The 16670-nt window shown below is 41.8% G+C and overlaps 1 protein-coding gene across 2 annotated transcripts in view; it reads left to right on the top strand.

Annotated features, from left to right (window-relative positions):
• Positions 1-16670, top strand: part of SNX14 (sorting nexin 14) — a 47561-nt gene that overhangs the window by 18350 nt on the left and 12541 nt on the right. For both annotated transcript variants that reach the window (XM_070954172.1, XM_070954179.1), the window contains exons 13-19: positions 1339-1494; positions 1968-2092; positions 2864-2922; positions 6962-7094; positions 10308-10509; positions 15355-15438; positions 15553-15653. In XM_070954172.1, coding sequence (XP_070810273.1) covers positions 1339-1494; positions 1968-2092; positions 2864-2922; positions 6962-7094; positions 10308-10509; positions 15355-15438; positions 15553-15653 — 860 coding nt within the window. The remainder of the gene's footprint in view (positions 1-1338; positions 1495-1967; positions 2093-2863; positions 2923-6961; positions 7095-10307; positions 10510-15354; positions 15439-15552; positions 15654-16670) is intronic.

Raw genomic sequence — 16670 nt, forward strand, 5'->3', positions numbered from 1 at the left:
TGGCCTAATACAGCTTTTTTTTTTGCTGAAGTTTCCAAGATTATGTATCAAAATCAGATTTCTTAAAATAAGGTATTTGGATTTGTTTTTAAGTGAGCTAAAATGGAAAGCCCCTCTTTCCATGTGGCATTCTGTTTATATTGTAGTAGCTGATGGATGTAGTTTGGAAGCTCCTACAAAAGGGGGCTTAAATCTGTATCCTGCCATTTGTGAAATAATTATCTCCTGGCCTGCCAAAAATATGAAGCTTTCCCTCCCTTGTAAAGTATTAGATAAATAATTTGGGCAGGCTCTCCTTCAAAAGCATCTTTATAACCTGAAGGGAGAATTAACATTTTGAGAGTTGTCTTCTCTCTAACCACTCATACACAATTTGGTTTCACTTGACTTTTTTGCCTTGTGAATTGCCTTAAATCAATCTCTGACTTGGCTAATATAAAATCTAGGGTTGTTTTTTTTACTTCTACTCTGTGATGTTGCAGTTGTAGCAGATTAAAAGAATCTTCAGTTGTATCTCAAGTGGGAAAACAAGTGGTAACAAAGTGTCCCTTAACGTAATATTCCCAAACTCCTGTGGATGATATGCATTTCCATAGTTTTCTGAAGAACCTCATAAAACTTTGGGAAGGTCTAGATTCATTTACATGAAGTTGAATGGAATTTCATGTTGTCTCAGGGAGCCACAGAATCTTCATGCTGCTAAATTCAATCCTGAATTTAGATTCATGTTCCTTTCCTCGCAAATGAATTTTTCTCTGGTTCTTAGTAGGAGAGATAATGCCAAGTAATTTCTAGCAAATGCACAGAGTACTTATTGGTGCTTGTTCAACAGTGTTACTATTGAAATTGCAGTTGATGGAATAATTATTGAGAATATTTTAAAGCAAAGGATTAATCTATTTGCATTTTAAACATTTTGGCTCTTTGTCTATTTTTAAATGTCTGATTACATGTCAATAAATTATAGCAGTTTTGTATTTTACGTCTTGATTTTTTTTTCTGGCTTAGCTAATAGCCAGAAGAGGTTTAGGAAAAAGTACTATGAGAAACAACATTTTAACTTTGATTAAACTTTTAACTTTATGTTTGGCCAAAGATAGAAATTAAAGTCATCAGCGATGCCTCCTCTTCTAAATTTTACAGGGATGAATATATGGCAGAGATCCCAAAGCAGATTTATTTTAATTGCTGGGATTTGTGTTATTATCATAATCCAATGCTTATGGATTTAGTAGGTAAAACTCTCAGAATATATAAAGAACATTTTTAACAAAGGAAAACTGTCAGTATTCTGAACTCAATACATTTCTTTATTTTTTTTTTTATCCCAATCAACAGAGCAATTTAATAATAGAATTTTGCAGGCAGAATTGTCAGATTCTGAGAAAATGTCCCTCCATGAAGAAGTCAAGAAAATCTATGAAACATATTGCTTAGATGAAAGCGTTGACAAAATTAAATTTGATCCTTTCATTGTGGAAGAGATACAAAGTAGTAAGTGAAATCAAAAGAAAAATGTATTTGAAGTTGTGTGTCGTGCCTTAGTAAAAATCAAGATTGACCTCTGATGACTTCATGGAAATGTACACTTAACTTTTTGACAGCAATACAGAAGTCATTTGCAATGGTTTCTTTTGAGATGTCCTTTTGGTTTCCTAGTCTAAACTATAGATTTGGGATTCTTTAAAAATCTCCCACTCAAGTATTTATTTATTTATTAGGTTACCCAACTTACAAATGGTGTCTCTGGATAACTTTTATAGTTGTAAAAATATAAAATAACAAATAACATAGCACACCAGACACATGGACTCATTCAAGTTCTAGGCCCCATTTTGCTTAATTTCTAAACTCAAATAAAATCAGACAAATGCTGCTGAGACAGATATCATAATCCTGAAATGTTAAACTTTTCTATAGGTAAGTATTTTCATATTTCTTATTGACACTCACATTTTCGTCTGTAGTTGCTGAAGGCCCCTATGAGGAAGTTGTGAAGCTACAACAAATGCGGTGTTTCTTTGAAGCCTATGAACAAGTTTTCTCACTCTTAGAAAATGTCTTCATACCTAGATTTTGCCACACGTATGAGGTAACAAGTGTTTGTTTATATTTGAGCCACCTCAGTTTGTAATTTTAACTGTTTTTCAGTTTTACTTTTTGAAGTTTTTGAGCTCAAGGAGTCTACTTGTTACATTTCTAGAATGAAATAACCCTCTATATTAGCTCTAATGTCTTAATGTATTCTGGAATTTTGGAATGACTTAACCCCTCTGCTTTAGTTCTAAGATCTGCTTAAATTATTGCAGTACATTATTGTGGAGTTTCCTTAAAAATAATGGAGAGATAATAATGAAGAATACTGACACGAATTGAGTATTATGATCATGCTGTGCCACTATTGCTAGTTATAATAATTCTTGGTCCATTCAGAGCACTGGTTTTCTCTTTTAATGTCTGTATAGATTTAAGAGAAGTGTCTCTTCTCTAATACATAGGCTTGTGAAAGTACAATTTCTTAATTTTAGAGAGGTTCATCAGGATAGACACTAGTGTCTTCTTGATATCAGGCAAATATTTATTTTACTGTCACAAATACTGTACATACTATACATTTTTAAGAATTATAGAACTATATCAGAAAATATGTTCAAACATTTTAGTTATTGCTACCGGTACCTACTGTTTAGGTCCTTCATAGATTTCAGTATCGTCCTGCTTTCCATGCTGTTACATATATGAACTATAGTGATTTTTATTTCTAATCTGTATCTTTGTAAAATCATTTCTGAAGAAAATGTAGCAAATAGAATAAAATAAAATAAGAGTGATCGGCAATTTTCAACTATTTTTCCTTATTTAGTATTTCAAGCACCTCTTTCAAGAAGTTGAATCCCCAACACGCAATTCCAAGTCAAACAAGTAAGTACAGCGTTAAGGTTAGTCCTCAACTTATGGCCACAATTGGGACTGGAAATCTTATGTAAGTTGAGGACCCATGTAACTGGACCCATTTTTTTTGACATTTCTTGCAGTGGAAATTAAGCAAACCAACACAGTCATTAAGCAAATGACTGAATGGACTTTTTTTGCTGGAAACTGGCAAAATATGTCACAAATAATGGTCGCATGATTACGGGACTCTTCAACTGTCATAAAGGTGAGCCAGTTGCCAAGGCCCAAAATGTGGTCATGTGACCACAGGAGTTGGCAACTTTTTACAATAGTCAGAAGTGCTTTATTGTGCCATAAAGTACCCATTCTGAGGCTGTCATAACTCCAAATGGTCATAAATAAATGGTCATAAGGCGAGGACTACTTATATTATATACCTGCCTGGGTTAAAAGTTTTAAAGAAGGTATCTGTTGGATGTGTTCATTATTATGTCTCATTAATTAAAATTAATTAAATAAAATAAATAAATTAAAATAAATAAAATTAAATAAAAGATCAACTAAGATGATCAAAGGCCTGGAGACTAAACCATATGAAGAACGGCTACAGGTTTTGGGTCTGGCTAGTCTAAAGAAAAGAAGAATTAGGGGTGACACGATTGCAGTATTTCAGTATTTGAGGGGCTGCCACAAAGCACCAGAGGGCAGGACAAGAAACAATGTTTGGAAACTAATCAAAGAGAGAAGCAACCTGGAATTAAGGAGAAACTTCCTAACAGTGAGGACCGTTAACTAGGGGAACAGTTTGCCTTCAGAAATCGTGGACACTCCATCACTGAAGGTTTTTAAGAAGAGACTAGACAGCCACTTATCTGAAACAGCATAGGTTCTCCTGCTTGAGCAGGGGGCTGGACTAGAAGACCTCCAAGGTCCCTCCTATCTCTATTTTATTCTGTTTATCTTTGGCTGTAATTCAGTATGTCATTCTTTTAAGTACAGGTGGCCTTCTGGTTGTGACAGCATTTGAGACCAGAATTTCCATTGCTACTTAATGGAAATCACAGTAAAGCAGTCGTAAAGTGGGGTTCCACGTAACTGAATCAACTAGAGATGGCAATCCCAGGTGCCATCATAATCCCAGGACCACACAGGGCATTAAGTGATAAGAGGCAGGTGTCCCAGGCAAACAGGCTGGTGGATGAGAACTACAAGTGGGGAGTGTCCATTCTGCCCCACCAAGAAGGGACCAGGGCCATGAGTCCTCTGTATTGTGCGCTACTGCCAGTGGAGCAATCCTCCTGCTGGGCAGCATGATGGGGAAGTTTCCCTGGTGCCTCCCTCATGCTTAGCTAGGATGCCTGGTAGTGATTCTTATTTATTTATTTATTTTTTAAATTTTTATACCGCCCCCTCTCCCGAAGGACTCGGGGCGGTAAACAGCCAAGATTAAGAAACATCCAATACAAACATTAAAATACATTTAAAACAAAATTAAATCCAATGGCTTTCCCCAATTTAAAACCCATTACCCATAAAATTCACCAATAAAAATTCTAAGCCAGCCCGGCTTGCCGAAATAAAAACGTTTTCAGAGCCCGGCAAAAGGTTCGGAGGTCTGGGATCAGTCGTATCCCTAGGGGTAGCTACTTGACCAAATTCCTGCATGGCAAGTCAGCTGGAGGGGAAGGGGACCAGTGAGTCCAGTGGAGGGGAGGCAGGCAAAAGACAAAGGTCAGCTGGGGGTGGAGTGGAGGCAGTTGTATATGTGGGTCTGTCTGCAGGACCCACATTTTGATGATGTGATCACAGAGGCCAGGGTAGTCGTTAGTACATTTTTTTTTTAGCACCATTGTAACTTTGAACAGTCGCTAAATGACTGAACATAACCTGAGGACTATCTGTATTCTTTCTTCCGTAATTGTCAATGATGATAAGGCCCTATTGTGACAATGTGTCCATATTAACAAGAGGCAGCAGTCATCCTATTTGTTTGTTAGCCAGCGTAGCGCCCAACAACAACAATGTGCTTGTTAAACATGGCTTTTGATGCCTACTAGCTCCCCTCCTATTAAACTATTTTTTTTAATTATTTTCATTAAAAAATAAATGGGAATTACTATATGGCATAGCACTATAGCCTATGTTTAGCAAACTTTTATATGGAACGCTAGTTCAACATTACTTCATGAAACAACACACTTTTCCAAAAACGAATTAAAACTTCAGGGATGGTTTGCTTCATATTGCTCTCCAGCAGTTCCCGGAAGTAGGACAAATTTCTGTCCTACCAGTGAGCAGCTTGGAGAAACACCCTGAGCAAATTGCATTTATGGTTGTTCCAATGTGAAGCATAGCTGTGACACAGTGATTACGAATTATCTCCTTGGTTTTACCAATGAAAGAAAATGCTGTCATTAAAAAATTGCAGTTTTGTTGTCTTGCTTCTTTTTTTTTTTTTTATGGTTGGTTCCTCTCAAGCCTCCCAAGAACCAAGAAAGACACGTGGAGTTATTTCTGAGTAGTTTCCTTTTATATTCTTCACCTATGGACAGAGTTTTTAAATCCTTAGTAAGACCACACCTGGAATTCTGCATTCAGTTTTGGTCACCACATTACAAAAGCAACGTTGAGACTTTGGAAAAAGTGCAAAAAAGACCAGCTAAGGTGATTTGAAGACAAAAACATGAAGAATGGTTGCAGGAATTGGGTATGGCCAGTCTAGAGAAAAGAAGAACTAGGGGTGACATGATAGTAGTATTCCAGTATTTGAGGGGCCGCCCTAAAGAAGAGGAGCTCAACTTATTTTCCAAAGCACCAGAGGGCAAGACAAGAAACAATGGATGGAAACTAGGAGAAGCAGAGAAGCAACCTGGAATTAAGGAGAAACTTCCTAAAATTGAGGACAATTAACCAGTGGAACAGGTTGCCTTCAGTTGTAGGTGCTTCATCACTGGAGCTTTTTAAGAAAAGATTGGAGAGCCACCTGTCTGAAATGATATTGTTCTGACCTAGGCTTCCTTAGAAAGTATAAAGCACAATCTTACTCCCGGCAAAACCTCTTTTATTTACACGACTGTGAATTATTGTCATTCACAGTCTGCAAAGCTTCACAAACAGTCTTTTAGGGGAATGTTTATAAACATCCACCTTATCTCCCTTGGAATGCTGCCAGAGAACTAATTGCCAAATGCAGGGCAAGGCCAAACTTGGCACAGAGTCAAACAGAACTTTTCGAAGCTTGAACCGACCAGATGAACTAATTGCTTTCTGCAAAAGCTCACGTCCCGTTCGCTCCTCTTTTATGTCTTATGGAAGGGACCAGTCATCTCCAAGCCTTACTGCCAAGTTGATCCTGTTTTCTTAATTGTTCTTGTCTTCTGGCAGCTCTGCGCATGCGCACACTGGGAACAGGCTCCCGCTGTTCTTCTGCCTCGCTGATGTCAGACTCCGGAGACTCCAAAGGCAGCACATTACTATCAGATGGCCTTGGTCCCCTCTCTGCCTCCGATGCAGAGCCCTTGTCCAAACTTTCCTCAGCCCCCAGGACTGGCCCAAGTTCCTCCCCAACCTCCCCACTGTCCAACTGGCCACCAGCAAGCCACAACAGGTATAGGGTCTCATGCTTGAACAGTCAACCTCCAAGGTCCCTTCTAGCTCTACTTGATTGATTGATTGATTGATCGATCGATTGATTGAGTCTTACCAAACTAAAGAAACTATTTGCATAGCTGTAGATATGCTCTGAGAGTTGCTAGGGAGGAGCCATTTTTACCCACTTCTTTCTGACTAAACGTTCTAAGTTTTGCTATTGCTTTGCACTCTGGAATGCAGTTTCTCCCACCTGAGAATCCAGATTACATTCCATCCCAGCTGCACAGAAATAAAACCATTTTTTCCCCTCAGTTTCCTTTTGCTTGATTGGAACAATGGATATAAAGTAATGTGTTACTGTAAGCTCTTAAATTATATACACTTTGCCGAATAAGACTACCTACCTATATCCCTTGAAGTATTTTCTTATTTTGAAATTGTTATGGATGTGCCATTTGCTGTTTGTTTTATGCAGAAGCATGCATAGAAGAGGTGAATCGTCTGGAATCAGAAGTATAAGCAGCAAAATCAAAGGAGTATTCAAGAGCACTACAATGGAAGGGGCTATGCTGCCCGACTATCTCCTTGCTGAAGGAGAGGATGATTTTGTGAGTTGAGCTAACAATTCCGAGTTCAACATAGATTGTGTGTATTTTATTGCATATCTGCCAAGTCTTTCTGCATTGTTCTTTTCATCCGTTCCAAGTCCCTTTTCACTTTGCCTTATGTTTGTTGACTGTCAACATAACTTACACCATGAACATGAATTTCCAGTAATGAAGCACTTTTATTTATACAGTTAGTCCTTGAGTTACGGCCACAATTGAGCCCAAAATTTCTGTTGTTAGGTGAGACAGTTGTTAAGTGGATATGGACCCATTTTACGATCTTTCTTGCCACAGTTGTTAAGTGTATCATCACAGTCGTTAAGTTAGTAACCCGGTTGTTAAGTGAATCTGGCTTCCCTATTGACTTGGCTTCTCAGAATGTCACAAAAGGTGATCACATGACCCTGAGACAGCAAACGTCATAAATATAGGTCAGTGGCCAAACGTCTGAATTTTGATCATGTGACCATGGGGATGCTGCAGTGGTCGTTAGTGTGAAAAATGGTCATAAATCGCCTTTTTCAATGCCATTGTAACTTTGAACAGTCACTAAATGAACTGTTGTAAGTTGTGGACTATCTGTATTTGGGATCATACAACACTTTTCTGAATTAATCCTCCTCAGATACCTTTCATTTGTGTGGACTTCAGTTCCTAGAATTTTCATTATCAGTCAGCTAGCTGGGAAATTTCAGGAGTTAAAATTCACATAATTGGAGATGCCAGTGTCTGTGGGGAAGAGAGGTGGACAAAAGAGGGGGAGGCAGAGGTGAAGGGGACAAGGATGTCACAGTAGCATGTTGAAAGCCCAATCCCTTTGTGTGTGGATTATATCACACACACCTACAAAGTGATGGGGCTTGCATATGGCTTTTCATACATAATTAAATGTGGAACTCTTAATTCATCATTTCAGCATTTCCCAATAAAATTAGCTAATCATATGAGAGCAATATCTGTGTCATATTAAGTGAAATTTTCTACAGATATCACATATTGCATGTACAAGTATCCTGGTAGCTAGCAAAGGAATCTGTGAATATTTATCTTATTTTTCGGTCTACAAGATGCAACCCCCACCCCCCAAAGTGGGTGGAAATGTCTTATAGAGCAAATGTTGCCGAAGCCGCGCCCACCCGCCAACCCCCACCCTTCAGCCTCTGCCTCCCAGCAATTTGCCTCCTTGCAGCAAACAGCCTGGTCAGCTTCAGCACAGCCTGATTTATCACGAGCAGCTGATTGGGAATTGGATCGGCCTTACGGAATACTGCCAATCAGCTGTTCCAGGCTGCGGGGATCACCGCTGCACATTGTCATCGCTGCCGCCTATCGCCACCTCCGCGCGCCTCATTTTTGGCCCGTTCCAGACAGCGACAATAGGCATTGGTGGTGATTCCCACCGCCTGGAATGGGCCAAAAATGGGGCGCATGGAGGCGGCGATAGGCAGTGGCGATCCCCACAGCCTGGAACAGCTGATCGTCGGTATTACAGCCGCCAATCAGCTGCTCATGCTAAATCAGGCTGTGCTGAAGCTGATCCGGCTGTTTGCTGCAAGGAGATAAATTGCTGGGAGGTAGAGGCAGATATTTTTTTCTTATTTTCCTCCCCAAAAGCTAGGTACATTTTATAATCCAGAGCGTCTTTTCCCCTTTCATAAAATAAAACTATAAATGAAGGTGATTCAGATTATGTCTACTAAGTACTCTTTTAAACTGTGTAATTAGTTTAGTTTGGTTTATAAAACACACATGCAGATATGCATACAATTCAGCCTCCATTGCACAAAATAAATATGATTTGACGGCCTGGTGCAGTAATTTTTCAGGTCAATTATTATTAATTTCCTATTTAATTCTCTCTGTTTGCTGCCCTTTTTGCTTACACTTTAAGAAACACTTGGGTACAGATAGTCTTTGTTTAGTGACTGCCTCATTCAGCAACTATTCAAAGTGCGAAGGTGCTAAAAAAATAACTTTATAATCAATGTCCAAGTTTATGATCTTCAGAGTCTCCCTCAGTCACATTCTTACATGTTAGTACACATTGTCCTTGGGCTCACCTGTTTATTTTTTTCCCGCCTCTTGTAGAGTGGATGAGGAATGGATTGTTTGAACTGGCACTGGCAGCCAGTTGCTTTTGATTGTGTGCCTGGTTATTCTCTTGCAATCACTTCCTCTCCAATGAATGTAAATGAAAACAGCAATGTCCTTCCTGCTAATTATTCCAGTGGAGTAAGCATTCCAAGAGCAGAGGAGTAGTTAGGAGGGAAACAAAAGCCAAAAGTGTGAAACTGATTTAGTCTGGTCTGTTTTAAGGTGCTACCCCAACTTTGGGGAAAGCATTCTAAAGGGCAAAGGAACAGGGCAAAAGAAAGCACAGTCATAATCCCACTTAGTGACTGTTTTGCTTAATAACAGAGGTCTTGGTTCAGTAGTGATTTCTAAACGAGGACTACCTGTACAGCTGGAAAATGTAAGTGCATGGCAGTATTGGAGAAATTCCTCATAATCAAACATCTTGGTAGCCTTGGTAGTACAGTGGTTTAAAGCACCCTGTTATTAAGACCAGCTACCTGCAATTACTGCAGGTTCGAATCTCGCCAGGCTCAAGGTTGACTCAGCCTTCCATCCTTTCTAAGGTAGGTAAATTGAGGACCCAGTTGTGGGGGCAATAAGCTGACTTTGTATAAATATACAAAAAGATGAAGGCTATTGCTTAGCACATTGTAAGCCGCCCTGAGTCTCCGGAGAAGGGTGGCATATAAATCAAATTTAAAAAAAAAAAAAATCTTTGGGTTTATGTTGCTTACTTTCAAATTCTGTTGTCACTGTTGAAAAATTGTGTGTATCTTCTGTGGTAGAATCATTGAATCAATTTAGTACAATGTTAATCATAACCTATTTTGCTTTTAACTTAAAGCAAGCTAATGATAGAGTTCATATTTTGATTTTCATCAAATTAAGGTCCCATCATATTATGGTTAGTGGGGAAAACATACCCCAAATCAGTGGTATTTTTTTGCAAAAGATAATTTTACATTAATTTAACAAGTGCAATCGTATTTTTCGCTGTACAGTTTTCGTTCCATTTCATTCAAATAGTTTGTAATATTTAATACTTAGAGAACAGGATCTCTACTATGCACATGGTACAATAAATGCAGTCACATAATAGTCTGAAATGGACTTTGATGTGGTAAATTTTTACTGTAGATTGAAGAAGGCATTATGGTAATGGAAGATGATTCACCTGTGGAGGCACTTAGTATGCCTAATACACCTCGCAATCTGGCTGCTTGGAAAATTACCATTCCTTATGTTGACTTCTTTGAAGACCCGTCACTTGAAAAGAGAGAAAGGAGAGAGAGAATTCCTGTATTTTGCATTGATGTGGAAAGGAACGACAGACTGGCACGTAAGCACTATTGGATGTATGCACAATGTCTTCCAATGTTCTTCACATTTATACTCCGTTTGATACTCATCTTGTCTCAGATAACATTTCCAAAATCATTGAGCCCTGAAAAAGGGAAGAACGAAAACATCTGAACGGATGTTTTGCCACATGGAGAATGATGGTAAAAATATAGCATCCATGGTAGATTGAGTTTCTTTTGTGAACACCTCAGAGTGAAGCTTAATGGAGGGATAACAGATCCCTTGTTAGGCCCCATTTTTTGTGATCCATTTGTCCTTGCTAAGGACATTTCCCAAGTCCTCCGGCATAGAGCAGAACAACTTCTCTGGTGTACACCTTCATATATTTCCCTCTACAGTACCTTTTCCTAACAAGAGTGGTTTCAGAACTTGTTTTCTCATCATCTGTGACGAGAGAAAGACATCTGCAGATAAAATGCAGTCAGTTTTGTTTCCTGCGGTCTTAGGAGAGTACATTTTCTTTTAAAATGTCATATCAGATGCTAACACAGAGACAGAACAGTTTGATCCCAAAAAAGTAAATAAGACTTGTTAGTTCTTGGTTGACAGACTACCAGGAAATCCGAGTTATTGACTAGACTGGGAAGTTGGGGGGGGGGGGAGAACACCTCAGAAAAAGGCAGGGGCAAACCATTTCCATATTGCTTTCTAGTTTAACTACATGGATGAACTCTGAAATCCCCAGAGGGAAACTTGATAAAAATGTTTACCTTAATATTGACAATTATGATTGCTAATAAAAGCTTTTAATAAATTTGAAAAGTGTGAGTTCAACCAAAATATGGTTGAAGACCTGCTTTTAGTTCTGTTAGATGTACGTTTCCATGTAAAATTCTTTTACAGGTAGTTCTCGAGTTACGAATGTAATCGAGCCTGCCCATTCCATTTGTAACCCGAGAATTCATGGGAGTGAATCTCGTACTTTGAATGAGATCACCCTCTGCTTTTGCTCATGCATTTGATAATTGAATGCATGGCTTGTATAATGCACATGAGGTATCTCGGGGTGGGGAAGTCCATGGGTGGGCCTAGTGATGGAACAGGCCACCTACTTCAGACCACCCAAGGCCTCCCCTGACCCACAGATACTTCATTCTCCCTCCCCTGGGGTCCCCACAATTGCTTCCCCTCCCTTCCATCCTGCCACGCCAGGTGACTTACCTTATGAAGATCTGTCTCCTCTCCAGCCTGCTCCTTTGCCTCTTCCTCCTTTCTCATCAGCAAAGGCCTTGACGAGGCCTCCGGCAATGAAAAGGAGGCCTGGAGGGCCGTGTAATAATAATAATAATAATAATAATAATAATAATAATAATAATAATAATAGTAGTAGTAGTAGTAGTAGTAGTAGTAGTAGTAGTAGTAGTAGTAATAGTAATTTTATTTCTATACCGCCCTTCTCCCGAAGGACTCAGGGCGGTGTACAGCCTATTTAAAAACACAAGACAAAACAACGATTAAAATTTAAAATAATTAAATAGATTTGGCTCAATTTAAAACCCCAGAAATTTAAAATACCCCAATTTAAAATTATTATGTTGATAGCCCGGCCTGGCGGAACAACAGGGTCTTCAGTGCGCAGCGAAACACCCGGAGGTCGGAGATCTTACGTATTTCTGGGGGCAGTTCATTCCACAGGGCTGGAGCTCCCACAGAGAAGGCCCTCCCCCTGGGTGTCGCCAGCCGACATAACTTGGCCAATGGCACCCTGAGGAGACCCCCTCTGTGGGAGCGGACTGGCCGGTGGGAGGCTATTGGTGGCAGAAGATGGTCTCAGAGGTACCCGGGTCCTATGCCATGGAGTGCTTTAAAGGTGGTAACCAACACCTTGAATCGCACCCGGAAGACCACTGGGAGCCAGTGCAGCTCGCGCAGGAGGGGTGTCACGTGGGCACAACGAGTTGCGCCCATAACCACCTGCGCGGCCGCATTCTGGACCAGTTGGAGCCTCCGAGTGCTCTTCAAGGGGAACCCCATGTAGAGAGCATTACAATAGTCCAACCGGGAGGTAACAAGGGCGTGAGTGCCCGTGCGCAAGGCGTCCCGGTCCAGAAAGGGCTGCAACTGGCGAATCAGGCGAACCTGATAAAAGGCCCCCCTGGCCACGGCCGTCATATGCTCTTCTAAAGACAGCCGTGCGTCCAGGAGGACACCCAGATTGCGAGCCCTCTCTGTGGGGGGGGCGAAGATTCACCCCCAATAGTCAGCAATGGCACCTGTTGACTATATCGGGGCACCGGAAGCCACAGCCACTCGGTCTTGGAGGGGTTAAGTCTGAGCCTGTTCCTCCCCATCCAGACCCGCACGGCCTCCAGGCAGCGAGACATCACATCAAGGGCATCGTTGGGATGGTCTAGGGTGGAGATGTATAGCTGAGTATCATCAGCGTACAGATGACACTTCACCCCAAAACCACGGATGATCTCACCCAGCGGCTTCACATAAATGTTGAACAGGATCGAGAGGACCGACCCTTGCGGCACTCCCCATGCGAGACGCCTCGAGGTCGATGTCTGTCCCCCTGCCAACACAAACTGCGAGCGGTCGGAGAGGAAGGAGGAGAACCACCACAGAACGGTGCCCCCTATTCCTCACCCCCTCAACCGCTGCAGCATGATACCATGGTCGATGGTATCAAAAGCCGCTGAGAGATCTAATAGGACTAGGACAGAGGAGCAACCCCTGTCCCGAGCCCTCCAGAGATCATCCACCAACGCGACCAATGCCGTTTCTGTGCTGTATCCCTGCCTGAAGCCCAACTGGTACGGGTCTAGATAGATAGTTTCATCCAGGTGCCGGGGAAGTTGTCGTGCCACCACGCTCTCAACAACCTTCGCCACAAAACGAAGGTTGGAGACTGGACGATAGTTGGCTAATTCAGCCGGGTCCAGGGAAGGCTTCTTGAGGAGGGGCCTCACTACCGCCTCTTTCAAGGCAGCGGGAAAGGCACCCTCACTCAGAGAAGCACTTATAATCCCCTGGAGCCAGCCTCGTGTAACCTCCCGGGAGGCCAGTACCAACCAGGAGGGACACAGGTCCAATAAACACGTGGCGGCACTAATTTTACCCAGAACCCTGTCCACATCCTCGGGAGTCACAGGATCAAACTCCTCCCAGATAACATTCTCAAGACCTGCCCTCGTCTCCTCCCGTGGACTCATCCAATCGGAGTCCAAGCCATTCTGAATCCGAGCGACTTTATCGTGCAGGAATTGCACAAAATCCTCAGCACGACCCTGCAAGGGATCTTCCCGCACTCCCCCCCGAAGAAGGGAGTGGGTCACCCTAAACAGGACGGCTGGGCGGTTCTCTGCAGATGCGATAAGAGCGGAAAAATGGTTAGATTTTGCCGCTTTTATCGCCACTAGGTAGGTCTTGATATAAGACCTCACCTGTGTCCGGTCGGAATCGGATTGACTAGTCCTCCAAATGCTCTCTAGGCGTCTTTTCCGATGCTTCATCTCCCTCAGCTCCTCAGAGAACCAAGGAGCCAATTGAGATCGGCATCAGGTCAGATGCCGCAAAGGCACGACGCGGTCCAAAGCTCCAGCGGCCACCCTTTCCCAGGCGGCCACCAGCTCTTCAGTCGAGTCGTGTGTTAGAGTCTCAGGAAACAGCCCAAGCTCCGTCAGGAACCTTTCGGGGTCCATCAGGCGCCTGGGACGGAACCATCTGGTCGGTTCCGTCTCCCTGCAGCGGGGAAAGGCGGTAGGAAAGTCTAATTAGAGGAGCGAATGATCTGTCCATGACAAGGGTTTAATATCTAGGTCCCCTCTACCAAGATCATTCAACCACTGACCAGAGACAAAAATCAAGTCCAGAGTGTGTCCCCCTATGTGAGTGGGGCCTTGAACTAACTGGGTCAGGTCCATGGCCGTCATGGAAGCCATGAACTCCCGAGCCACCTCTGACGCCTCACCCGCGGATGGAAGGTTGAAATGCCCCATGACAATAAGTCTGGGAGTATCAACCGCCACCCCGGCAATGACGTCGAGTAGCTCGGGCAGGGTCGCTGCCACATGGCAGGGAGCCAGGTACGTAGTCAGCAAACCCATCTGCACCCCACGGCCCCACTTCACACAAAGAGACTCACATCCGGCTATCTGAGGAACAGTGGTCTCCCTCGGACAAAGACTTTCCCTAATAAATGTGTATGGGCTTCTGGGCCTCCTTTCTCATTGGCAAAGTGCTTGAGGATTGCATCCCTTTAGGCTTTGTCAGCCCTTTTCAAAAAGCCTTTGCCAGTAGGAACAGAGCTTCAGAGGGACACACCTGCTCCTCCCAAGCTCCGCTGGTGCCAACAAACGGTTTTTACAAAGGGCTGCCAAGGCCTAAAGGACCGAAGCCTTCCCTCCATTTGCAAACATCCAGGCCTCAATCCGCAGAATTGAGGCCTAAAGAGAATAGAGGCATAAAGTGCAAGATCACACAAGATCAGTAGCATGAGATCTCACATTACTGATCTTGCATGACCTCTTGGTACGTTCTGTTCTCTGCAAATGCACTGAAAGCCTGAAGCAAGCAATGAAAGTGCGACAGAGAGGAGATCTTTGCAAAGTAAGTGAGTCTCCATAGGCAGAGTGCCTGTGAAGACCCGATTGGGGTGGGGGGAGGGGGAATTGGTGGGGCGAACATTGCAGAACCTCTGCAACAGTCATTTGTAAGAGCGAACAACTGCCATGGTGCTGCAATATTCATAAGTTTGGGATTTGTTCATAAACTAGAGGGTGCTTATTTGAACATTCACTAAGAGAACGCTCATAACCTGGGGATTACCTATATTCTGGACAAATAAAAAATGATAATTTTGTCTCTTTATTTTCAGTTGGGCATAAACCTGAGCACTGGTCGGTCTATAGAAGATATCTTGAATTTTATGTGCTTGAATCAAAACTAACAGAATTTCATGGTATGCTTTCTCTACCACCTATTTCTGGGGATATTGTTGTGTATCAGTAACATTCTTTAGCTTGTATAAGTGAAAATGAACTTTCAACATGTTTAAATTTTATTGTATGACCAGGTGCATTCCCTGATGCTCAGCTTCCCTCCAAGAGGATTATTGGACCAAAGAATTACGAATTCTTAAAATCAAAGAGAGAAGAATTTCAAGAATACCTTCAGGTAGGATAAAATACGTTTTTGTGTTAATAAATCCATGGAATTATATATGTGTGTATATATATATGCAAAAAGAACTTAAGAAGACATATTTTATATATATATAAATATATATATATATATAAAGTTAGTGCAAAAGACTACTGACATAAGCCTGATGATGGCAGATGGGATTCTGTCGAAACGTCGCTTCTACCTTTTAGGGATATATCCACAATTACACGGGAAGAAACCCGAAATATTAACTATACACACACACACACACACACACACACACACACATATATATGTTTTTTTTTTCCTTTTTCGTAGGCTTTTATGTGCATATTCTTTCTAGCCAGGTTTTACCTACATAAGCTAAGTTGTTCTACAGCCCTGGTTCTGTGAAATCTCATTCACAAGTTTCTGGGCCTTTTTAGCTTACGTAGGTAAAACCTGGCTAGAAGCATGGTGGCTTACAGTGCGTTAAGCAATAGCCTTCATACTTTTGAATATTTTATAAAAAGTCAGCTTATTGCCCCCACAAACTGGGTCCTCAATTTACCTACCTTAGAAAGGATGGAAGGCTAAGTCAACCTTGAGCCTTGGCGAGATTCGAACTTACTTTAATTGCAGACAGCTGGTGTTACATTACAGTGCTTTTGTCTGCAGAGCTATCCAGGCTCTCTATATTTCCTAATAGACAATTATGTTTGTCTGATATACTTGATTGATTGATTGATTTATAAATTACACTTCTATAGCTGCCCACCTTTCCACCAACTCTGGGCAGCTCCCAATCAAAAATTAAAAAGTATATAAAATCATTTTAAAAACTATAAAACTCAGCCGGCGAAAGTATAAAACATTAAAAACAACAAAAATCTGGCACTAGTCAGTGCTAATGTGCCATCACCTAATGTTCTCCCAATGCCTGGGGGCAAAGGCAGGTCTTCAAAGCTTTTCGGAAGACCAGGAGGGTAGAAGCCTGCCGAACTTCAAGGAGCTGATTGTTCCATAAGGCACAGGCTGCCATGGAAC

This window comes from Pituophis catenifer, unplaced genomic scaffold, assembly GCF_029215685.1.
Source record: "Pituophis catenifer annectens isolate HBS135680 unplaced genomic scaffold, rPitCat1.0.hap2 SCAF_1, whole genome shotgun sequence".
Lineage (NCBI taxonomy): Eukaryota > Metazoa > Chordata > Lepidosauria > Squamata > Colubridae > Pituophis > Pituophis catenifer.